Source organism: Cheilinus undulatus, linkage group 4, assembly GCF_018320785.1.
Source record: "Cheilinus undulatus linkage group 4, ASM1832078v1, whole genome shotgun sequence".
NCBI classification, from domain to species: domain Eukaryota; kingdom Metazoa; phylum Chordata; class Actinopteri; order Labriformes; family Labridae; genus Cheilinus; species Cheilinus undulatus.
The window spans coordinates 26,376,698-26,402,362 of NC_054868.1; the positions used below are offsets into that span (position 1 = coordinate 26,376,698).

General features: G+C 40.4%; 1 protein-coding gene across 1 annotated transcript in view; it reads left to right on the plus strand.

Annotated features, from left to right (window-relative positions):
- Positions 1–3,258: 3,258 nt before the first annotated feature.
- Positions 3,259–25,665, plus strand: part of usp43a (ubiquitin specific peptidase 43a) — a 181,703-nt gene continuing 159,296 nt past the window's right edge. The window contains exon 1 of the mRNA XM_041784322.1: positions 3,259–4,098. Coding sequence (XP_041640256.1) covers positions 3,481–4,098 — 618 coding nt within the window. The 5' untranslated portion in view covers positions 3,259–3,480. The remainder of the gene's footprint in view (positions 4,099–25,665) is intronic.

Here is a 25,665-nt window from a genome sequence, read left to right on the forward strand (position 1 = left end):
AACTGTATCATCTCTGCTTTTGCTTTTCCTCAACCTGCCCATGAGCAGGCATTGGTCTTTTCATAAGAAACAGTTTTTAGCACATTTTATTTGTTACAGTAATATACCATGTGTTAGATTTCTTAGAAATGCAGGGAAAAAAGCATTGAAGTATTAATGTAAAAACTGGTTACTGTGCTGATTATCCGTTTAAATAAATCAGCACATCTGGCCCGCTAAATTCAATCTTTAGTACTGGTGAGCTGTGAAATGAAGCTGCAGATGATTAGAATAGGAATGTAAGCCCAAAAGATGCTGGATCCCTGTGTAAACCCACTCTACACAAAGTGTCTGGATGAATGGTTCTTTCACATCCATTGTATTTTCTTTATGGAGGCTCCAGAAAGCTCCACAAAGTCTTGCACATAAATTCTTCCATAGAAGCAGCAGCATTAATGTGTGTTAGGGCTGTAGCAAGTCTATTTATAAGAAACTGTATGTGTAAGTGCTGGGATGTTATAGACAAGGTATTTTAATAGCAAAAGCAGACACAATGCAACTGAATGTCAGGTATATCCTAGTATCTATTTAGCTGAGAATGTCAACAGATTGTCAACATTTTTCCAGAGTTGTTTCATAACTGATTTTTTCCCCTCTCAAAACCAGTATTCATACATCAGTAAGGGAACATCAGCTGTTTGCTTACATTTTTTAGCATATGGGAGTGACTGTTGACTTTTGAAGTTTTCTCTGTTGCCAGGTGTTGTTCATAAGGAATAAATCTCCTCACTTGCACTGTTTTCCATCATACAGCCTCCTGAAATGTGATTGGTCAATAGAATACAGACCACAAATGCATCACAAATGGAATCCAGAACACTTGTTGCACCAAAATGTGGCCTCACACCTAAAAAATGCTACATAATGTAAGCAGGAGTCATGTCCAATACAGAGTATCCCTATTCATATGAGTGCAGTAAAATATCTTATGTTAGTAGAAAACATTGATTGCTTATTGTTATACTAATTTTGACTAACACGACACACTGCAAGCACCAAGCTGTAGTTTTTTTCTGTTGCTATAGGGAGATAATTTACCTGTTTACTGGATCTTTTAAAAGATCCAGTTAATTTGGCTCAGCTCAGTAGAGCTGGTTGTTTGGCTCTTAAACAGCTCTTCATTTGATACCAGTTTGACTTTTTAAATATGGATTAAATAACAACAAAAGATAAAGAAAGGGAAACTGGCATTCTGCTACTATGATTCACATTTAAGGGCTGTTTTGTCAAACTGACTCGTTCGTGAATGGCACATTATAACTCGGTCATTTACCCCAAAAGATTTATTCTGTTGATAGTACATCACGGTCTCTATTAAAGCATCATGGTGACAAAAAGATGCATTTTTTAAATGTTAAAGGGGCTAAGCTGGCCTCTTAGTTCAGTACAATACTCCTCATAATAATGGGAATTATGGCTCTTTTCAGTGATTTGGATCATTCAGAAAGAAGTTCAAATTGATGAAAATATCATGTTTCACCAGGTGAAATCTGCTCGCTGGCTGGGCTTCATGACAAACCTGATATAAAACACTGATGTTACACCATAAAGCTTGAGTCCTTGATGCATGGTCTGCCTGTGGTAGAGTAGTGTGGGAAAAGATCATTCCTATTAATCAATCACATAACACACAGATGCACACAACATATATAAAAAATAATAGTAGTAATAATAATAATGATATAAAACAGCTTTCAAACAGGATCCCAATGTCATTGTTCACAAAAGTGAACAGGTGCATTCACGAACAACCCATCACTAACCCCTCCTGACTCTTGAATCCCTTCATCTGGCTAGACAATGCTGGACTCTGGAAGGTCTGCAGGACTGAGTAATTTGCGATATTGAGTGCCTCCACGCCAGATAATTTTTTTAAACTATGGGAAAAAAAATCACTTTTCTGTAAAGTGTAGGGGTCCTGCTCAATTTATGTTGACTTTTTTCTGATGATAATTACAGCGTACAGGTCAATTTAGAGCCATAGAGTACCAACTATCCTCTTCCAACTCATTCCTAATGGCTGTTCCCCACTTCCTGCCCCCCATCAGGCATTCAAGACCATGTGATTGTAAACAACCTATTCCCTATTTTACACACTGTACCATTAAGAGTCTTCAAATAATGCATAATTTTTCATTTAATATACAACTAATAATTATATTTTGAAAATATACCCAAAAACTAAACAAGGAGGCATTCATGAAAATGCTGTAAGTTTTCTACATCTCTGTAGTTATGACACAAAGATGCATTTATCTAAAGTTGCCAGTTAATATGGTCACTTCTTAAACCAAAACACTGGCACACTCGCTGTTTCCTCATACCACATTTAAGGCCTCATTGAAGGTTGATGACATGAAGAAAACTAGAAAAGTACTCGGAGAGCGAAGACCTCTGCCATTAACCCTATCTCCCAATAGTAAAGAATCTTTTAAAAAATTCCTGGATCCAGACGGTGTTCTGGATCAGTCCCAGAATCTAATCAGTTCTTCCATATGCCATTTGTGACATTTCCTGAAAATGTCATCAAAATCCGTCCATAACTTTATGAGTTATGTTGCTAATGAACAAAGAAAGAAAGTAACAAACCCTGCTGATCACATAACCTCCTAGGCGGAGATAATGATTACAGTTTAGAGTTGTACTGCCATTAGTTAGGCTGTTATAAAGACTCCATACCTTAACTACACTATGAAGTTATAGTATTAATGCACTTTGTAAACTTCTAGTTGTTCGCCATTTTAATTAGAAAGGTTGGTGTTGAATTTATGATCATTAAAAATGCCATTGCCGTTTTTGGGACGTTCTCTTTAGAAGCTTGGACAGGTGATATTGTAATTGTTCCTGAAGGGGGCAGATTAACGCTTCAGGGTTTGACACCTATAGAGCACAACTTCCTTGTTCCCTGTTCAATAATAAACAAGACTTGCTAAGTAGGCCTATTATATCCAACAACAGAGTCAGCCTGAGTTGAAAGTGTTGTTGCTCATTATATCAAACTTGCTCTTTTGAAAAACTAAAATGTATTCAGGCGTACACTCATGTCTGAGGGGCGGGCAGTAGACTGGATCCAAACAGAAAGTTGCCCACTGTAACACCGTAGACAGGAGGGAGGGAGGTGGGGAGTCAAAGCCCAGCAGCTCACGATCCAGCGTTGAGACCCATCGATGAGGAAGTGTGGCTAGGATGTGAGGGAGGGAAGCATCTCATCTCTGTAGTTCCTGGAGAGAGCGTGACTGGTGACCACACCATACTGGGAATTACAACCATGTCGCGGGAATATTATTGAGTATCGTGCCTTACTGGCACGGAGTCGGTGCCGTCTCAGCGGTGAGGTTTGTGGAGGGAAAGAGAGAAAGGGGGAGGAGGAGGGGTAGACAGCCTGGCAGACAGGTGCGACTCAACTGCCTGTTTCATTTTCTCGCGGTCCTTTTTCCAGCCATGGATACCCGCAAGGAAAACAAGGTAAGAAAAGCCATGAAACCCAAAACCACGAAGCGGAAAGAGAAGAAATACAAAACGGGGAGGTTTATGAGGAGGAAATCGCTGCGATCTTTTGGGAATTTCATGGGAAGGATCCTTAAAACTTTGGGCACTTTAGCGCACTTTGGCGACGCTGAACCGCCGGACCCGGAGGACGACGATGGCGGCTTCGGGCAGAGCGCTTCGGGGGGTTTCAAAGAAGACTGTCAGCAAGTCTACAGGGAGGGCACCGTGAAGAAGAGCTCCACGGTGTCCTCCTCTCACGGCTCGGTGAAAGACAGGCTGTCGTGGTGCTACGGCGACAAGACCCCCGGGGTGCTGGGGCTGAAGAACCACGGGAACACCTGCTTCATGAACGCCGTGGTTCAGTGCCTCAGCAACACGGACCTGCTTGCGGAGTATCTCGGTCTGGAGCAGTACAAGTCGGATATAGTGAGCCACAGGCGGCTGAACGGGGAGGCTGGAAGGGGCGACGAGCGGCAGACCAACAGGGGGGAGGTGACCGAGCAGCTGGCGTCGCTGGTTCGAGCGCTATGGACGCTGGAGTACACGCCACAGCTGTCTGTGGAGTTCAAGGTGAGGACAGAGAGGGCACCGGGGGCTTTTAACGAGCAAGGTTGATTCTAAATTACACTTTTTGTTCATTTTAGGGATGTTTGTGTTTCTCTGTGCCTTCAATTGTCTACCTCAGTGGAAAGTCCATGTGTCCTGTCATAGAACAGAAATTACATTTGGCTGCTGAGAAAGATGTTTAATTTGCCTTTGCTAGGCTATTTAGCAGCAGTGCTAATTAATAGCATATGTCTTAACACCATTAGCCTAATTGTCACAAAACTGAGGCGAGGATAAAAAAACTATGCCACTTTAGTTATATTTTGGGACTTTTGGCCTCAATTACAGTTAAATAACTTACTTGAATGATTTTTTGAGGTAAATATAACTTAAGAATAAATTTGAAACTTTGTAATACAAAAAGCTCCTGTGAGATGATTTTAGCTGGTTTTGAAACAGACTGAAATTAATAATAGTGCCTTTTCAAGACCTAAAGAAACTTTTAGCAACAAGACTGATCACTCTTACATATTTTAAATAATTATTCTGTAACCACTGTTGCAGGGTAGGTGTCACACAAAGTATGTCAAAGCACCTTAAAGGGAAAGCCTTAACCTAAATTTATACATACATCCACAGCAAATAATCACACTGATTGATACATGTGACTATTAAATAATCTACAGGAATGATTAAGACATGTTATGAACTGATTTGTCCACAGACGGTACTAAACTGGCACACACCAAAAGTCACTGGGTTCTTGTGTTATTTTGTGTCTAGTTGTGTGTCTTCATACCTGAAGTATGAATTCTGTGCAATTGATAAATTATCAGAAAGGACCTTTTAAAACTGTTGTCTTCACAGCAGTTTATAGCATTTTTCTTTAATAAATTTGTCACTTTTTTTTAAAGATTTATTTTTGGCCTTTTTTTGATAGGACAGTGGATAGAGTCGGAAAGGGGGGAGAGACATGCAGGAAATGGTACCACAGGCCGGATTTGAACCCGGGTCACCTGCGTATATGGCATGCGCCTTAACTACTTGACTACCGGCACGCCAAATTTGTCACTTTTTGACTCAAAGACCAGTCACAGGCTTTTTCAGAGAGTCAATTAAGAGGGATAATTTAGCTGAAACTATTCAACTTAGTGGTTGTAGACCCTTCCTCAGCTCGATGAAGCCTCTATTGGCCCTTTACCCAAAGTGGCCCTCATATGCTGTTTACTTATTTATTGACACATCCTATCGGTAAACAACAAAATACAGGACCAAACCTATCAGTCCATATTAGTTCTCATATTTGCAGTCAGGTTGTACTCCTGCACAGGAGCACTGGGGGTTTCTGGGTCTCCAGACAAAATACAATAAAGCTGCCTCAGGTTGTCTGCTCTGCTGTGCCGTGTGTGCAACACACACTTTACTTGAAGAAGACAGAGTGCATATAGCACACAGAGAGGGGGTCAATTTCAGCTCAATGGGGAAATTCAGACCCCAGGGCCCCCTATAGGCCACCCCAGCGATGTCTAAGGAGATTCCATTACCTTCAGGCCAGATTAATTCTACACATTCTTCTCCTGGAATTTCCCAGTTTCCAGCCAGAGAGTTTATTTTCCTCAGCTTAAGTGTTAACCTGTGCGTCCTGCACCCTGCCACCGCTCAGCAGCAGGACTACACACAGCACAGCGTGCACATGTCAAGAGCACTTTGTAGGATTTGTAGGCAGTATTACCTGTTATCAACGTCGATGTGCAAACATTTATCTGAATGACGGCATCAGGTGACCACTTTATTGAGTGTAGTTCAATGTTCAACCTGTGCCCCATTTCAGTGAATAAAGGCATCAGGGTCAAGTTTCAGTGTTTAACACCCGCCTATTTTTCTGTACAGTTTTAATGTTTTATTGTTGTTTGCTAAGCTAGTGGTAGCATTGTGTGTTTACTCAGTGTGTTAACTGGTGTGTAGTTATACCACTTGTCTGCATTCTCTGACTGTTGGGTTCTTACTCAGTTTACACAGTCTGTCAAACGCATGTGAAAGTTAAGACTACAGCACAACTTCAGAACTGAAGGGCCACATCAAACCCTCCACCCAGGCCTCAGATTGTAAAATTCAGAAAATGTTAGGAGGGAAAATATGTTGTGTTTAGGGTATCTTTTTTCTTTAATTCCCTACAAATATTAAGGAACCCAAAAACAGTTAGATTGACACAGTTTAGCTATGAATGACTTAAAGGTTGATTTGTTTAACAGATATCCACCTGTCAGCCATTATTAGCAAATATTCAACCAGGAGTATGTGCTACCTCTCTTAAAAATTCTTTGCATGTTGAGATAAGACTAGTCTTTTATGACTGAATTGTTGCTTGGACCTTTTTTTTGTCTAAGAATGAGGACAAACGAGTAGTGTTCGTTAACATGCTGCTCCTGTCTAAAGTTTTGCAATATTTTTTTTCTTAATTTTAAATACCAACCTTCAACCTAACAAACTTTGAGACAAGTGACACGCAGGTACTGCATTTCTGTAAGCTGTCATGATAAACCCATACTTATCAGCCCAGTCTTGACTAAATCTGCAGTTTGCTGTGCCAACTTGCTGCTTCATCCTCTTTGAGAGTGCTCTCTTCTTGCATGATAATCAGAACAAAAGACTTGTTTCCTGCTTGTTTTTTCACCAATCATGGCACAGAATATCCCAGTGATGGACCACAAGATCTCTCAGAAATATGTAGTCAAAAATCTCTTCATTGCCCCTTTATTGCTATCTGCAGTGTAGCTAATAGGGACTCTTCTTATTGTAAGAAAAAACCCACTTCAGCACTGTTATGTTAATATATTTATTTTGTTTAAATGTATGTGACAATCGGGCTCCCACAGCACCTACCAAGAAAAATGCTGGCTTTTGTACAATAGAATTGACGACCCCTGAGAAAATCATGATGGCATACTCAACTCATGTCTCAGCATAAGATCACAGAAAATAATTTCATAAGTCTCTGAGGTCACCTTTTTCTAACTGTATCTGTAGTATTAAATTTAATCTCTTTCCCACTGAGCTGCTCCTGACAATGACACATGTCCTGATGTGGGCATTCACAATAAAAGCACTTCATAAAAATAACAACTATGGACTTTTATTATGAAGGATTTGATGGAAGTAGCATGTAGTCATTGATTTAACTTAGCTTTAGCAGCTTTAGTGCCAGCTTCTGTGTTTACAGCTGCTTCTTCAGCTTTGTTTACGTCATAGCCTGATTCTTTGAATCACCACCGACTTAAAACAAGTGAGTCATGAATTAAAACACACTTTTAAACAGTTGTTTTAGCTGTTTTTCACATCACTGCAGCACTGTGCTCAAGATGGACCAAGTTGATCCAGTGCAGCTCACAGGTTTAGTTAAAGCTCCAGACAGGCCAACAGAGACCCTTTGCAGAGTGAGTGCACTAGCTGTATGTTTCTGTTATTACACATGTTAAACTTGGTACGTTTTGTGCTGCACGCCAAGTATACTGACACAAACAGGGGACATTTGGCTTGTTACCTGTCTGTTCTTTGGTGTCAGAGTGAAACATGCTGATGACTGAACTCAAACTGAGCTTTTGTCTGTCACATATCAATCTGCTGCACTAACAGTGGCATCTGTGTGGAAGAGTTTTCTGGATTGGCTTGGGAATGTGCTGTCTTCTGTGAGGGACACATTAGTAGACAGCGGAAGAGGGAAACTCCTGAGAGAATTGCTGATGGCTTAAAACTTCCATGTAATTTTTACTCAGTGGTCATGATAGAGTCATTTTATACATCTCGTGGCAAAAGCTGCAATACATTGAGTGTACTCAGGCAGCTGATGAGACCATTTGGACAAACTCTAATCTGTTTTCATGATCACAGACAAGAGAAAATGTAGGTATTGTGGGAGTGTTACACCCTAAAAAGTGGTGAAAATAACATTGGAATCAGTGTTGGCCATAAGCTAAATTGTTATTTTAAACATTGGTACTGGCCCTTGATTTTTACAATTGGTGCAACTTTACTACCTATGCATGTCCGAGATAAAATTAACAAAGATATCCATCAATCAATGCTACTTCACAGGGGCTTTAAAGGGCAAATATTCAAACTAAATTTTTATGTGACTCTTAAAATTTCTTGTGTGTGTCTAATGATCAAAAAGTGTTCACACATACACACACAAAAAGCTTTTTGCAGCTGCACTCAGTCATGACTGTTGTGAGCCAATCTTGCAGCCCCCAGCAGCCCATCTAATACCAAGGGGACTCACTGAGTAGTCATTGTTATGTTGCATTCAACAGCCTGGGGGAGGTTGTCGGGAAAGGTAGTAATGCAACATGTGCACAAATCAAATCACACAATCAGAAGAGCACGGGGAGACAGGAAGAGAGGGGTGCCATTCATAATAGAAAAGGTGGAATTTCATGATAGTTACTTTTGATGTAGCCTTAACCACAACCTGAAAGTTGGCATGAATTAATAACAAGTGCATTAAAAGAGAGAGAGAGATGTCTGTTGCAGAGCATCAGAGCAGTGAAGACTCAGGACCCACTATCAGCACAAGGAAAAACTGCAACCCAATCAGACATATTTAATGACATATAGTAAAGTTTGGATCTTAAAGAGCACAAAACGTGACAACTCAAAGAAACAGCACAAAACAACTATGTTTTTGGCTCAATTTTTGTATCAATGACCAGGGACACTTTCAGAAGTCACTGGAAAAGGGATTCATGGCTCTCTTTTGGGTCCTAACCCACCAGCTGGGTCCATTTGTTGCATTTTGAAATTTTACTATTTTGCATCTTAAACTGTTTTTTTTTTTTTTTTAATCTATTTTGGATTTTTTTTACCATCTTAAACTAAGCATAATTCACTTCCTGTTTGGATACAGACTTCTGTTATTTTGAGAGAAAACTGGGGACTTTAGGTTGATCAAATAATATGTATTTTAAATAGAAAAGTTGTTATGGCTTGACAAGAAAATAAGTGAATGTAAAAAACAAAACTGCAGATGACTTTTGTCTCTGCTGAGGTGTCTCATTTTTTAAATTAAAAATGAGACAATGAGAAGTATTTTAAAAAATATTTTTGGGGCTTTTGCCTTATTTAGACAGGATAGCTGAAGAGAGACAAGAAATAAGAGGAGAGAGAGCCGGGGGAAAACATGCACCAAACAGCCTCAAGACCGTGAATCGATCCCTGAATTGCCCAAGATTTTAAATCTGAGCTGATAAAATGACAGATAGCCTCCTGTGTGAGTAAAAGGATTTTTATATAGACTAGATTTACCGTGACTTTAAGGGAACATTGTTGTTGCGCTGTGTTTAAGTGTGTAAGGATTGTGGTAAATTGAACATATTGGGCTTTTAGGGTATTTTTCCATGTTATCATACAGTGCATTTGCTCCACAGATAAATGTTTTGTCTCGTAGTAATGTTTCACAGCACATTTAACGATCACAACCGCACTTAACATACAACACATGCTGGTTTTAAACTGTTGGTGGGGACAACCATAGACATAATATACGTAGACACCGCATTGGCTAGTGGGCTGTACGTCAATGCCGACACCATTATACCAGAGGCATTCCTGGGCAAGATGCCTCACTCCTGTGCTGCGTAGGACTGACAAGATCGCTGGAGTAACATTTCAAACAATAACAAAACCCTTCATTCCCTATATACGTGCATTTGTTTATGGAACGGTCTTGCCTCTGGCAATATGGCAGACACGTTGACGTATAGCGGCAGTGGGCAAACACAGTCAATGAGGCGTCTATGTATATAATGTCTATGGGGACAACAAACATAACTATTTTGGCACTTGTCATCCTTGATTTAAAAATCTTTTTTCAATCTCTTCTTTTCCAGCTCTCCCTCACTCACTTCATTTCTCTGCGCTCTAAAGAGTATTTCCAGGTAGACAAGCCAGCACACTCATAACAAAGGAGCGTGACTAGTGCTACTCCAGAGACAAGAAAAGCTGCATCATTTAAAATAGACTACCACTGAAATGCATTGAAAGCAGCCGTGCTTAAAGGAGAAGCCGGTCATAATTAGAGAAGTTATGGTAGGTGCAGCAGTAGCGAGAAAGTACACATGTAGCGTCTGTATGCATAGATTATGAGCTGCATCTGCATTGATGGAGAATCATCCAGGCTAAATTCACGATGCATCTTGGAAATGATTATGTTTAACACTTCTAGCCCCAAAAGTGAAAAAAAAACAAAAAAGACAGACCCCATGTCACTGATCAGATTTTTAGAGATTAAATCAAATGTTTGCAGACTGAAAAAAAGCAGTTGTGCTGTCTTTATATTGATTTTTACCTCCGCCAAGGAGGTTATGTGAGGGAGGGTTTGTATGTTTGTTTGTTAGTTTGTTTGTTCATTTGTTAGCAACATAACTCAAAAAGTTGTGGACGGATTTTGATGAAATGTTCAGAAAATGCCAGAAATGGCATAAGGAAGAACTGATTAGATTTTGGGACTGATCTGGATCACCGTCTGGATCCAAAAATTTTTTTAAGGATTCTGTACTTTTGGGAGATAGGGCTAATGGTGGAGGTCTGCGCTGTTACCACTTTACACCAAGAGATGGCGGACATGAGTAACTTAAATCCCAGCAGCAGTTTTTGGTGCAGCAATTTTTGGGTGTGTTTCTATTCAAAGTTTTGGAGTTTATAGAGTTTGAAAGATGCACGCCCATTCGAGGAGACGAGACGGAGCATAACAGAGAGAAAGACAGCGAATTGTAGCGAGAATACTCACAATGCTGGGAGGAATAGAGGAATATTCACCCTCTGCCGTGACTTCCAGTCATCCATGGTGCATCTGTTGGCACACGTAGCGAAGCCAATGCTTTGCCTCACTGTGTTTCCACCCCACTGGGGAGGGAGTAATCGGTGAATGCAATGGTGGGGGGCACATGGGGACGGATCCAGGAATTTTTTGAAGGGTTCTTCACTATTGGGAGATAGGGCTAATGGCGGAGGTCTGTGCTCTCCGAATGCTTTCTAGTTATTCATGTAGACTGTATAGGGTTAGAGAAGGCTGAAGGCTGTCTGTCTTTAAAAGATTGTAGATACCACCAGCAGGCCTGCAGCATGTTCGACTCTTTAAAAAATAATGGTGCCTGACAGTTGAGAGCTCATAACTGAGAGTCAATTCTAATTTCATTTATTGATATTTTTGAGATAAATAACAGGTGTTGCACACATAATTCCTGACTTGTTGACTCGTTCTCGGTTTTTCTCATACATTTATTTATTTGTTGTGTGTAGATGCCAGGATTGTTGGAGAGGTTCTTGGCAGGATTGCTGATCCCTAGTGAAATGGTGGCAGATGGCAGTAAAAGAGAGACTGGTTATTTTAGGTTACATGGCATGTGTTGGTCACCTGCAGCAATTTCACCTGGACTCTGGAAACTGAAAAGGTCCCCAAAGTTCTCCAAGTTCTCTGTGCTTTTTAAGGCTGAGAAATAAGCAACGAACCCCTTATAAAACTGTTGGTGGTAAAAACGGTTTGACTTTGCTAATTCCTGTTGACTTATCCTGCGCTCCTCCTCAGATCCTCTCACTTCTCCATATGTGTAGTCTTTTGACTCTGGAAAACCAACATGGTGGCAACAATTACCAAAGTTCAGGCATTAATTTTGAAGTCACAAAACCAATGAGTGAAATTGGTGGCTTTATCACTTATTTTATTGGGGTCTAAGGCCGAAGGAAGTATTTTGTCAGATACATACATTATCTCTTACATAATATAATACCCAGACCTGTTGCGTTAAAATTGCTTTAATTTACTGACTGTTTTAGTCCCTGTGTTAGAAAGAAATACCAAGTATCAGCCACTGAGCTTTGAATTTATGAATGTACCTGAGTAAACTGAGGTCTTTTTTTCATAGTTTAGCCTGAGTAACTCTCATGATTGTTGGCAACTGTAACAAAAAATGTCTTTCGATTTCTCTTTCTCTTCTCGCACCATTGCACTGACGCAGTGATTTGTGTCTGTCTGCTCATCCTCCCATGAAGATGGTGTTTACTGTAGCAAGTGCATTCAGCCCGGAAAAGGAGGATGCTCCCCTGCTGAGACGCCACCGATGGCGAGCACTCAGAGGGAGAGAGAGAAAGTAGGAGGGAGAGACATTTCTGGTAAACAAAACTCTCCTCCCTCCTGCGGGCCTCATAAAACCCTTCTAGTCTTTAATCGGGACAACTTTGACAACAGGTCATTACTGCTGCTAAAAGATAGCCACTGGCCCATGAGAAAGTGGTAAAAGAAACTTTTGTCTTAGATAAGGGCTCTTGCTGTACTTTTTTTAAAACTTCTTTAGTTGTTGGATTGGTATTAAGAGTGAGTAGGAGTCATTAGCTTGTCAGTAAGAATCACAGTGTCCCAAACCAGAGTGACCTCAGTGTTTTCACAAAGATACAACAGTAAGTTAGGTCGGTATTACAATTTTGGGCACATCCTTAAAAAGTTTGACTTTAGTACATTTTTGGGACGGAATAAAAGTAGACCTTTTCTCAGTTTTCTGCTTTTTTTTTTTTTTTTTTTTTAAAACCAATACAGTGCAAATGTACTCATAAATCTGCTGTCTTAAACAAAGAGTTTTGATATGGAACGTTTCACTCAGTTACATATTTTAACCATACTGGTAACTGTCATCTACCCAGCTGGGCCTTCTGTAATACTTTGATGCTTGAAGAGATTAGATGATTGTCAACAATACAGGCATTCTGTTTTTTTAAATCTTCCTAAGCATTTGTTTCTGAATTTGATTGACGACAAAATACTGTAGTCTGAGGTTGGTCCATATCTGGCTCACATTGTCTGTTGGCTACAGTTAAAGCTCCTTTTAACTGGGCTACCGTCCTTTCCCTGTATACAGTGATTTGATCTGATTTCTTATTTCTTTGCATATACAGTGCTTAACAAATTTATTTGACCACCCTAACCCTAACCAAAGTAAGGTTTATGCCACAGCTGCTCTAAATTAACAGAATTGGTAATTACCAAATTCATTTTTTATGTTTCTGCAATGGTTAATACACCAATATGTAGAAGCTCTTTAACCCAAATGATATTTTTAATGCTAAAATATAAGTATTATTGTTATCCATGAATTTTCAAATTTACTGATTTACAAAAAAACTGAAAAAATAGTAAAGCACATTAATATTTCGTGATTAATATGTCAAATTATAGTTATATACTTGCATTCCTGAACAGAAAAATGAGTTTTAGTGGTTGAATGTTATGCTTGATTCATTTCTGACTTCTCAGGGAAGCCCAGTGAGCCGGCTCAAATTTGGGTATAAAAAGGTGAATTCAGTTTGAAATTCCTCATTCCTGTTCAAAATGGTAAAACGTGGAGAGCTCACTGAAAATGAAAGAGTCCGCATTAAAGCACTTCATGATGCTGGATGGTCTCTGAGACAAATATGACAAGTGGTCTAATACATTTGTTAAGCACTGTATTTCCCCCATAAATGTTTTAGATCATCAAAAAAATGTTAACGTTAGACAATGCTAACCCAAGTTAATAGAAAACAGTTTTTAAATGATGCCACCGTTGGCAGCAACTACTGCAAGCAAGCGTTTGCAATAACTGCCGATGAGTCTTTTGCATTCACTGTGGAGGAATTTTGGCCCACTATTCTTTGCAGAATTGTTTAAATTCAGCCACAATGGAGGGTTTTGGAGCATGAACAGACTGTTTGAGGCCATGCTACAGCAGCTCAGTCAGATTTAAGTCTGGACTTTGACTAGGCCACTCCAGAACTTTCCTTTTGTTTTTTTTTTAAGCCATTCAGAGGTGGACTTGCTGTTCTGGAACATCGTCTCACTGCAAAATCCAAGTGTGCTTGAGCTTGAGATCACGAACTGATGGCAGGACTTTTCAGGAATTTCTGTTTGAGAGAAGAATTCATGGTTCCATCAACTACAACAAGTTGCCCGGGTCCTCAAGCAGCAAAGCAGCCCCAGACAGTCACACTACCACCACCACTGGAGACTGATGGTGCGATGTTCTTTAATGAAATGCTGTATCACTTTTACTCTCGATGTAACGGGACGTGCACCTTCCTAAAAGTTTATCTTGTCAGTCCACAGAATATTTTACCAAAAATCTTGGGGATCATCAAGATGTTTTTGGCAAATGCGAAATGAGCCTTTGTGTTCTTTTTGGTCAGCACTGGTTTTCTGTTTTGGAACTCTCCAATGATGCCATTTTTGCCCAGTGTCTTTCTTATGTTTGAGTCATGAACACTGACCTGAACTGAGTCAAGTAAGGCCTGCAGGTCTTTTGAGGTTGTTCTGGGTTCTTTTGTGACCTTCTGGATGAGTTGTTGTTGCACTCTTTGAATAGTTATGGTAGGCAGGCCACTACTGGAAAGTTCAGCACTGTGCCAAGTTTTCTTCATTTGTGGATAATGGCGCTCACCACAGTTGGCTGGAATCCCAGAGCCTTTAATATGGCTTTGTAACCCTTTCCAGATTAATAGATGTCAACAACATTGTTTCTAATTTGTTTTTGAATTCCTAGTTTCTTAAGGTGGCGGCATGATGTGTTGCTCTTTGAGATCTGAAACTGCATTTTGTATTTATTTTTAAGACAAATATGCAAAAATGTAAGAAATTAGGACAGAGGAAAAATGACTTTTTCACAGCACTCTGTGGTCTAAAAAGGTGTGGTTTTCACTCTAGCACCTTCCACTTGTTTTCTTACTCACTCTCTTTAACACATTTACGCTATTTAAATCTCAGGTTAAAGCCCAGGAAAGGAACCCCAACCATATTATCTAGTCATGTTATTCCAAATTTGAGAATTCTGTTTAGTTTGATTTAAGTTAGATGAACATTGTTTACATGTATTTGCAAAAGTACAGATTAAGTTGCACTTTTTTCCCCTCGCAGGTCCTTAGGATTCTTTACAGGGATGTAACTAAACTGTGTAAAATTGGTGTCCTAGTGTGTGGGTTCAAACCACATATTTCCTATTTTTAGCACAGAAAGAGCCTGTAAATGCAGCACTTATCACATTGGACCACTATGTATTGGATTGGTAGGAATTGTGATACAAAATGCAGCTACACTCATAAATTAAGTGATGCATTTGAAGGTCAGCTCTGTCATAACTGGTGCATATCACGTTTGATGTTGATGAACTCTGGAGGGATGAATTGTCCGTTTATTAGTTTCACTTAAGAGTTGTCCACATCAGTTTAACTCCATGACAGAGTGAGCTTTTTCCTCTGTCATGTTTCACTCCTGACATAAAGGCTTTAACAACCCAGGCACTACTTTAGAAGTTAAGGGATGAAGAGCTCCGGCCCTGGATTTATCTTTTTACGCCTGACAGGATGCAGCTCTGTGAGGCCGGTGGAGCTCAGCTGGAGAAGACGAAGCCTGGTGTTTCTAAGTAGTCCTGTTCGTTCAGAGTGAGCAGGCAGTGTTTGACAGCCAGGCAGGACAGCTAGACTGATGGTTTGTTTGTCTTTTCGTGTCTCTGCTCTCCGTCAAGGACCAATCTTATTCTCACTCTCAGAGCTGAAGATGTATATGCTGTTTGCGGAAGAGCACACACACTCATGCACTTTGCAGTTGCAGTTTGGATAAGCACCACCTGGACTCTGTGCTGAATTTGCTCGCTGGGACAGCCTCTCATTTCAGGTTGATGGCAGCAGTTTGTCAGTGAACAGATGGGGGACTTTTTTGTAGATTTTTAGCTGTTTAAGCAAATTGCAGCGAGAATATTTCTTCCCACTTTCAGATTGAATTTACTTGAATGAAATCCTGTAGTAATTCTGTTGCGTATGATGGAAATCACATATAACAGAAAATCACTAGCAGTATTCATAATTTTTCCTTTACACTTAGGTTAACATCTATAAGCCCACGTGAAAGCATTTGTAATAACAACAATGTAAGATATCTAATCAGTTCTGTAAGTGGTCAGTTAAAAGTTAATAACACGGATTTTCTCAGGACACAGCAAAGACAGCTGGTCTAGACTGCTATGCTGTTTAGTAGCAGTATGTCTAAGCTCAATGGTTTACTTTGAAGTTAGGTTGTAAGAAGTACTTGTCTATAGTTGCAGGAGCAACTAGCAAGAAGGCATGGTGAAGCTACAAGACCCACTGGCTTCTGAAGACAAATCCTGTGGCTGATTTGTAGGCACTGCCATCTTGAGTGCTTGCTGTTACTGCAGTGGGAACTGGGTGTCTACTGCCACCTGTGACAGTGGCAGAGATGTTGTCACAAGGATACCATAATCAGATGATTTTGACTTCAGTTGTATTTTATAGATTGAACAATTTTTAACCATGTGAAATGTCTGTGTCAGAAATTGCGTAAAAAACGTGAACTACGGCCAGCCACACACTAGACTATTTTTTAATCTGATTTTAAAGACGTGGGAGTCCACACACTTCAGGACAATTTCCAAAGATTTTTCATCTTTAATCCTCTGAACACACACATTAGAGGACTCAGCCAGACTGTAAGATCACTGGAGACCACACACCTGCTGACCTGCCTATGACCTCGCGTGATCACATGACTTCAGAAAAAAAACACAAAAAAATATGGATGTCTGTCGATACCGTCCTGCTGTCTTTCCACAACAGGCTGTCCTGGCATGCGTTACAGGTGCAGCAACAATAATAAAACAAGGGAAAGACTCAGGATGCAATCCTGGCTGGAATTAAGGTACCATTATGTTTATGGTTGTGAGCGGTGAAAGTACGTATGATTCGTCTGGTGACGCTACCCAGTGTGCTCACTCTCATTGGTTGTTGTGGGTACTCCGTCAGAGGCACTACAACCATGTTTGATATTTACGATCCTGGGTTTGGGAGGCTACGACACGATTTGGAGCAGTAAATTAATCGTGTTGACACCACACACATGCAGACTACTCAGACAAAAAAAGGTTGGGATGAGGCTCCAGTTGGTATATGCCCCCACCATCATCAGGGGAGGCAAACCTTGCCCCAAATTGGGCTTAAAATCCTGTAGTGTGTGGCCGGCCTAAGGTCCAGAGTTTATGCTAGACTCCTGTTGCTCCTGTTGCTACATATGGCTAGTAACCAACATTTAACAGCAAAAACACAAAAACTGTGATTCAGCATTGTGTCTTCACATTAGTTGGACTGGAGCCACACATTTCTGTCTGAACCTGACCCGAGTCCAAGCCAGAAATTGACTCTTGACAGTAAATCTGAGGTGTCTGTTATTGCAGCCTGCTTGCTGGAACAGATTTCACATGAGCAGACCTTGAAAATAATGGAGAAAAGTCAGAACTTCACTCATCTAACTCAAAAATAACATCATAATAAAGGGTGATGTGATTCTGTTTTAAATACAGTTCCACTTTATCTAAGAATTGGCCATATTTACCCACTCCCCAAAAGTAAATTTCTGCAAGGCCCAAACCCAGTTTCTGTAGCTGCTGCTTCATGCTTATGTTTCTCAGCTGTCTTTAGTCCTCCTTGTTTTGGCTTTATTTTTAGCTAAATCTACGACTAGCTTAAAATCCTCCCATACAGTTGATTTTCCTGCATAGAGTTCTGTTTTTTTTTTTGACACATGCATTTATCTACAGTATCTGCGGCACGCTGATCCGCTGTTTGGATCTTTAGTGCAGCAACTCGACTTAAATTTGACTGATAGTTTTATTGTGAATTGTGGTATCGCTTTACTTCAGTTTCAGATCATGGGCAACAAAAATCCAGCATTTCACCAGGGTTGTCAGGTTGGAACCCCTCTCATCAGTGTTTCGTTCAGTTTGACTCACGACACCCCCAGAGGGCTGAACAGTAAGCTCTAGTGTCCCAGAGCCAACACTCTCATGCTAGCTCTCACTGCCCACCATGCCAACATGTAGACAGTCTTTATCTTACCATCACATCATTGCCACCTACAACAGATCGAGACTCAATACATACAAGCTCCAGGTCATTTATACTACCTATCCTAACACATAGCTTATACTGTAGCTGACAATACAAGACAAATATCCCTGGTCCCTACATTACGTATGATAAAGAAATGGGAAGAGAAAAAAAGCTAGAAAAAGGTGTAGAAAGAGAGTTTGGCAAGTGGGTTGAGGAAGCAGATGTATAGTGGAGATGTACACTCCAGCTTCTTTGCAGGCACTTCTACCAGGTCATCAAAAAAGGGCCATGATGACTGATATCTCCTGTGGCAAATACACTCACAAATGACATGTACCTCAAACAACCTCTCTGAAAAATAAATGATAGTGTACTGATACTGAAATACTGTTTTTTCACATGCTGCACCTCACACTTAAAACAAAACAAACTGGACCACTTACAAGCAGGGTTACAGAGACACAATGTGCTGTTTGGAAGCAGCATATGTTCACACAACTCAATGAGCAGCACTCCATTATACATACCTACACCGCTGTGACAAAAGGCAATAAAGAAACACAAGAAGGAGCATGTCTGTGTAAGCAGTACAATACGAGACCATTTCCATCAGGTTCATTATACCGTGATTTATCTACCGAGGCTAGATGACAAGGTTAAGGAAGCTCTGGGAATAAATCAATCTTAACAACTATGAGGTGGTATGCTGCGATCACAGAATCATGAAGACAGTCTAGCGTGACTTTTTCCTCCTTCAAGGAAGCACGTGGAATGGCAGATAAGCTCATGATAGCATGATGGAGCCCACCACTGCAAACAGTTTTGTATATTTACAGCTCAGCTAAAAGTAACAATTTCTCAGTTTGAGCAGAGCACAGGGAACCCTTTCCTGGGCTGTAAACCATTCAGAGGCGATTATTCCCATCGCATCTCATCCCTTCTTATTTCTAACTGATCGCCTGTAAATCCCGCACGAGGAACTTAAGCAGACACACAGGCTTTGTTCAGTCTTGACTCGCTGACGCCTTTATCGAAGGATTTTCCATCTTCTCAGCCAGGAAATTTAGGTCTGATTCCAAGATTTAGGCTTTAGATTTAAGATAAAGAATATTTAAGCTTGAGGTGAAACCAGTATTGCCCAATGACACAGGAAGTAGCAGACAAAATCAGCTTGGATTTACAAGGATAGAGGGAGGAGGAGATGCTTGACTGAAAAGTTGAGGCATACTTCTGACATGACAGAGAGAAGAGAAACAAAAGCAGGGGTATTATTGTAATTTAAGTTATTTAACATTTACTTTCCTTTATGATTTTAAACAATTTTGATCATTAGCTTATACTTGTACCCCTCTGATGCTGGAGTGATCAAAAAAATAGATGTATATATCAGGGCTGTCAAAGTTAATGCGTTAGTATTGCGTTAACTCAAATTACTTTTAACGCCGCTAATTTTTTTGCCGCACGATTAACGCATGTGCGTTCTGTATGACCCTCGACCCATCCCATAGTTTGCCAGACCAGGAAGTGGTGCCGTCGTGATGCGGTACAAGCGAGCAGAAATGGATAAAGGGCAGAGACTTCTGAATGGCAGGTTCAGCTTTCAGATCATGTCAGATATGACTGAAGTTATTTTCTCCTACTGTCGACATGAACAGAGTTACAGGAAGTTGGTAGAGTCTTATATAGCCCGCACCACTTGCTAGCCATGCTCACCGCTAATGCAGAGAGCTGCCCCCCTCGCCATGCTGGATTTGTTTACAACGGAGACACTCAGACAACTCTGCAGGGATGGACTCGCTATCTGGCATACCGGGCATTTCCCGGTGTGCCGACGCACTTTTGGGCCAGTATGATTTATTCATTTATTTAGGCTATTATATCTGCCATGAACCAGCACCACAGCTGCGCTATTGACTGTTGACTGGTCCAATCACGTCTCCTGAAGGTCCGCTCTCATCCCCACGCAGCTCCTGCTTGAAAGTGAAAGTATTCGGAAAAAAACGAAACTTACTGAAACGATCGACTGGACTGCCAAATTTAAATAACAGTCAATCAAGATGTTGCAAAACTGTCAAAGACTCTGCAGTCCCTATAGGAGATTGTCTGATGCATGGTGAATGTACAGCTGCATCATGAGGAGGAGGAGGAGACACAGCGGCAGAGGCTGGTGTGTGACAGGAGAGCAGAGCTTAGTGAATGAGCTCTGTAGAGTATCATAATATAAGCTGAAAGCATTATTAGACTGTGGTTCTCCTTTATTTAGGAAGAAAAAAATGGTTTTAGATTAAATCCATAGCTCTTCTATGATCTGAAGAATGAAGAGATGGTTAAGTCCTCTTAGTACACCTTAAAAGTTCTCTACTGAGACTTCTTTGACTTTGTGTGTTCATGAGTTTTGAAAAGAGGCTTCACATGTGTGTTTATTGACATCATTCCAGTAAATCTACTGGACTGATGACAGTCATTTCTTACTGTCAGCATTTATTTTACATGTGGACTACATTTTTTAGTTTGAAAGTAAAAACATGATAAATAATAGCAGATGTTTTTTAAGTAATTACTTGCTTTTTCTCTTGAGCAGGGCAGATGTGTCTACCATACTCACATCAGAACAGTGAAACACCATTAGATGTGTCTGTGCCTTACTACTGAGCTCTCAGCAGAGACTTGGCTTCTTTATGTCCATGTGTGATGATGAGATCTGTTGTTCGGTTTCAGCTGCTGAGAACAGAGGAGTTAACTTCTAGAAGTCTAAAGTTTGACTCTACATTGTGGTATTATTCAGTAATGTTACATTAAGGTCAGTATCTCCATCTGTTGTGGCTTGTTGGGCTTGAGTTTACCATGTTATGCTCTCAGCATATTTTTGCAGCGTTCAGTATCTTTGAGCTCAGACTAGAGAATTTTCTGGACTTTTTTTGGGGTTGTTGACATGAACAAACATTTGCATAAAGAAAGCATTTTTGTCCACTTGTGTTGATAAGGGTATTTAAATCTTGAGAAATAGTACTGTAAGGTACATTTAGAACAGACAAAAAAGTGTGATTAATTTGCGATTAATTGCGAGTTAACTATGGAATTTGTGAGATTAATCACGATTAAAAATTTTAATCTATTGACAGCCCTAGTATATATATGTCTGAGTTTCCATTAGTTGGCATTTGCCGGTCATTGGCCGGTAAAAAGGGCAGAAGTCCGGCAGATAAAAATATAACCGGTAAAAATGTCCAGTAGAAAACATGCAAATGACCAGATAAGTAAACACTGAATACTTGCATATTATATTTTGTGTAACCTAGAAGATATGTTGCAAGAATACGTTAATATAAACTAAAAGTTGCCTAATCTTACTACACCCACTGTCCTGCGGTGCTGGGTTTGTTTGTCTCCTCAGACGACAAGCACATGGCTAATTATGTATGCACGATGATGTCAAAGCAAGTCTATCTCTCTATGCATGCTCAGTATTGCTGGGGACTATGCAGGGAAAGTGGGAAAGTTTGACCAGAGCTTTCTCGTAAAGCAGAATTTTAATCAAAGTGAGGTTTTCCTTGTTAACCAAAGGCTTAATATCATCAGCGGTATGGAGGGATTTTGTGTCATCGCTGCGAGTAATGAAGAGGCTGAAACAAAGGGAACTGTATAGCTGAGCGTCTTAAACACCGATGGAGAAGCAGAGAGAGAGGCCTACGCCAGGCAGGGTTGTAGTGGACTTCAATAAACCACCTATGACCAATCCTCAGATAAAGTTGTATTGTAGTCAACACAGAATCACATTGTGCAGAACGGCATGGACCGCTTGGAGCTTATAATGAAGGCTCTGTCGCTCTTCCTGGCTAATTAGCAGAAGTAGTCTTGGATAAGCCATTAATGAGAGGAGGACTGGACCGGACTATGCTGTGGAGCTTTTGTCCTTCAGGACTAGTCCAAATAAACCAGGATGGTTGGATTTCCAGCTTTAGCAGAGGTTACAGTTATATCATCATGAGGACTGTTATTAGCAGCTGGCGGTAAGACTCATTTTTCAATTGAAATGTAGAGTTCTAACACAGTGTCCAGTTAAGGGAGCACTTTTGTTATGTGTTTGAATGCTTTGTTGTTGTCGGTGGAGGATGGTATTTGGCTGTTGTAAGCTGCAAAGTTATGATGGCAGCCGAAGTGCTAACAGGCTAACGGTGCTAATGTGAAGCTAACTGTTGTTGTTTATGAGTTTAAACTGGGCATATATTTTGTAACTGACTGTGTGTGTAAGGAAAAGCGCGCAGCTTTCATTTTGATACTTTAAACCATTTACACAAAGGAAATAAGAGAGAGATTTATGTGTTTTTCTGCTGTTAATGCAGCAAAATAATGTTAAAGCAAATGTCCGATAGTTGTTCTAAATGGCCGGAATACTTAAGAACTGCTAGTCATTTTGACCGGGGACAAAAAAGTCTAGCAGAAACGCTGATATATATAAAACTGAGAAATTTTGCTAAGCATTTGATTGAAATTACATTCTGCTAGGACCACACTGATTGTGTTTGATAATGCCACACAGTATTTTACCTGGAAGCATTTTTATGGCTCATGGAAATGGATTGGCTCATTTTGGTGTGTGCTTTTTTTCTTACTCCAGGACTTCCTGGTAAGGTTTGTTATGGGGGGCAGGGATAACCATTTTATTTTCAACCTAAATACCATCCCTTCTTGTTAATGCAGCCACAATACATATTTAATTTTTTTCTTCTGTAAAATTAAGCATGTTTCAAAATGTCAACCCATCCATCCATCAATCCATCCATTCATTTTTTTCCACTTATCTGGGCCAGGTTGTGGTGGCAGCAGGCTAAGCCCACCCAGACATCCCGCTCCACAGCAACATTTTCCAGCTCTTCCTGGGGGATTCCAAAGAGTTCTTTGTTAAGTTGAAACATATAACCCCTCCAGCGAGTCCTGGGTTGACCCTAGGGTCTCCTTCCAGTTGGACGTGCCTGGAAGACCAGGAGGCCAGGAGACATCCTGATAAGATGATCGATTTACCTCAACTGGCTCCTTTTGAGGCAAAGGAGCAGCAGTTCTGATGTCTGAGCCTCTCACCCTATCTGTAAGGTTGAGCCCTGCCACCCTCCTGAGGAATCTCATTTCAGCTGCTTGAACCCACAGTCTAATTCTTTCACTCACTACTCACAGCTCATGACCAGACAGTAGGTGAGGGCTGGAATGAAGATCGTCTGGTAGACTGAGAGTTTTGCCTCTTTACCACAAGGGTAGAACAACATCTACAGTTCTGCTAATGCAGCACCAATTCACCCATTAGTCTCACGGTCCATGCTACCGTCACTCTTTAACAAGACTCAAAGATACCTAAACTCCTTCACTTGGGCCATAGACCCTTCCCAAAATGTCAACCCAGTTCTCTTTAAATGGTCTGAACCTTTTTTTGAAAGTGTCAACAATGTGGGTGGGCCAACTGAACTAAACCATTTGGCTACTTATGCCATAAAGGATGATAAACTGCATCAAATTTCTAAGAAACTTTGGAACCTAAAATTCAGTTGAATATACTTCTTAGCACAAAAATGTGGTACCATGAAATCCATAGTGTAAGTGGCACTTTTAATTCTTATTTTTTAAATTTAAAAAGTTTGCTGTAGCCTATACACCAGTATAAAGTGCCAAGACATGCAACGTCATTACAGTGCATACAGCTGCCACCATCACACACTGCACAAGACCGAACAGGATTGAAAAGTCATCCTGTTGTGTTTTGCAAATTGCAGCTTTGGCTTTACCTCTCAGAATATGCTTGAGTACATAATGGCACAAACTACACCAGTGGTGGTGGCACCATTTCTTAACTGCTTTACCCATTTGTTAGGTCTTAACTGAGCATTCAAAGAAAACAGGGAGGATACTGTTAAATAAATAAACTATGTGGAGTGCTGGTCTGAACAGTTCTCAGTAAGGACAACAAGTGACAGATAGAGGAGGATAGAGCGACTCACGTTCTGTGAGTGTGTCTCATCACTGCAGGTCAAACTGCAGCTTACATGTCATCATCTGAAGCGGGGCAACTGAGGCTGCCGTTCACATGTATCCGCGGGTAATGACGTTAAATTCAGTTGACTGTGTTGTAGTTCAATATAGCATGATGTTGGCTTTTTACTTCCATCAGTTGGATTAACGAACCAGATATGATGCTTATACTATCAATTTGTGAAGATAATCTTTATGAACAAAATGTGTAAGTTTCATAAACTTTTATTGGACACGAAGCTTATTTTCAGCAATAATCCAAAAACCCCATGAAAAATCCCATAGGCTCTATGCCGAGGGAACCCATGCTACGTGAACTTCACTAATCCCTGCTTGCATTGATACTGATGCACCACACTGCTGCTGCAGCTGGTAAAACTTAACCTCCTCCACCCCAGCCTCCTCCTTTATAGCATAAAGCTTGTTGCAGCCTCATATTGAGATGCATGCTTCAATGGATTAATTGCTTTTGGACTAATTTTATTGTATTCAGTATGCATTGTCACAAATGTATCTATACATACTGGGATTTCTAGCTATGTGCTCCTTGGAAGGACAAAGCATGCTGCTTGAGTAACCCAGTGAGCATCTTTCTGAGCAGAGCCTTCTCCGTCACGTAAAACTGTTTATCTATTTTCCGATAAAATTGTAAAATGTGTGACAAGAGTGTTCCTGACTGAATAATGATAAATAACATCAGCCTGTTCACTGGGCTGTTCAGGGGCCTGCTTGTTGGTATTGATACCGATATGAATACTGATAGACCAGTACAAACATACCAGTACCAGTACTGGTATGGGCCTGAGACTGGTACTAAAACAACTTTTAACCTTGGTCCAGAAATTTTGAAATCTTTACATCAGACATGACAACAAATAATGACAGATTTAAAAGGAATGCTGCATGTTTAGGCATGCTGACTTTATGAAATTGACATTAGAGTCTCTATATGGATGTTTTACAAAAAACACTCTACAGATTGGAGAGGTTTTAAAAATAGTTTCACATGTTGGCTGTCATTTTTGTGCAGTGTCACCTAGCTGCATCTTTTCACATCTTTTTGAATGTACTCACCTTGATCTGCATTATTTCTTTCTAATTGTCCTCTTCACTGAAGTTACACTCTTGTAATTGAAAAATGTTAAAGGATGACACTCCATGGGAAGAAGATAGCCTTTTGAAATGACTACCCTTCCCACGGAGTGTCATCTTTAAAATGTTTTACATTGTAAAGTACAGTTTTAGTGAAGAGGACAATGAGGAGAATGAAGCCAACAATTGTCTGATCATCTTATAGTGTGTACCCTATATAAGAGAACTAATGTAGAGAGAGGACTCAGAGCTTTTGTGTGAGACTGCTGAAGTACCATAGCATTATGGGTGCAGTAGTGGAGTAGGTGTGATGACTACCTCACATCAGGTCTTAACACCAGGCATTTAAAATATGAAACAGCCTATAACAGCAGATTCTATCCATCCTCAAAACAGTCACAGCTTTAGGGGGGAGAATGTGTTAAAATGAAGACTGCGTGCAGTTTTTCTTTGGTTGTGTATGCTGGCTCATAATTCGTCAGCATCATTCTCCGTCACAGGAGAATCCATCCAGGCCTGTTTTTCAGGCTGGACAGCGATGAGGTGTGTGGCTGTAAATGGGCTTTT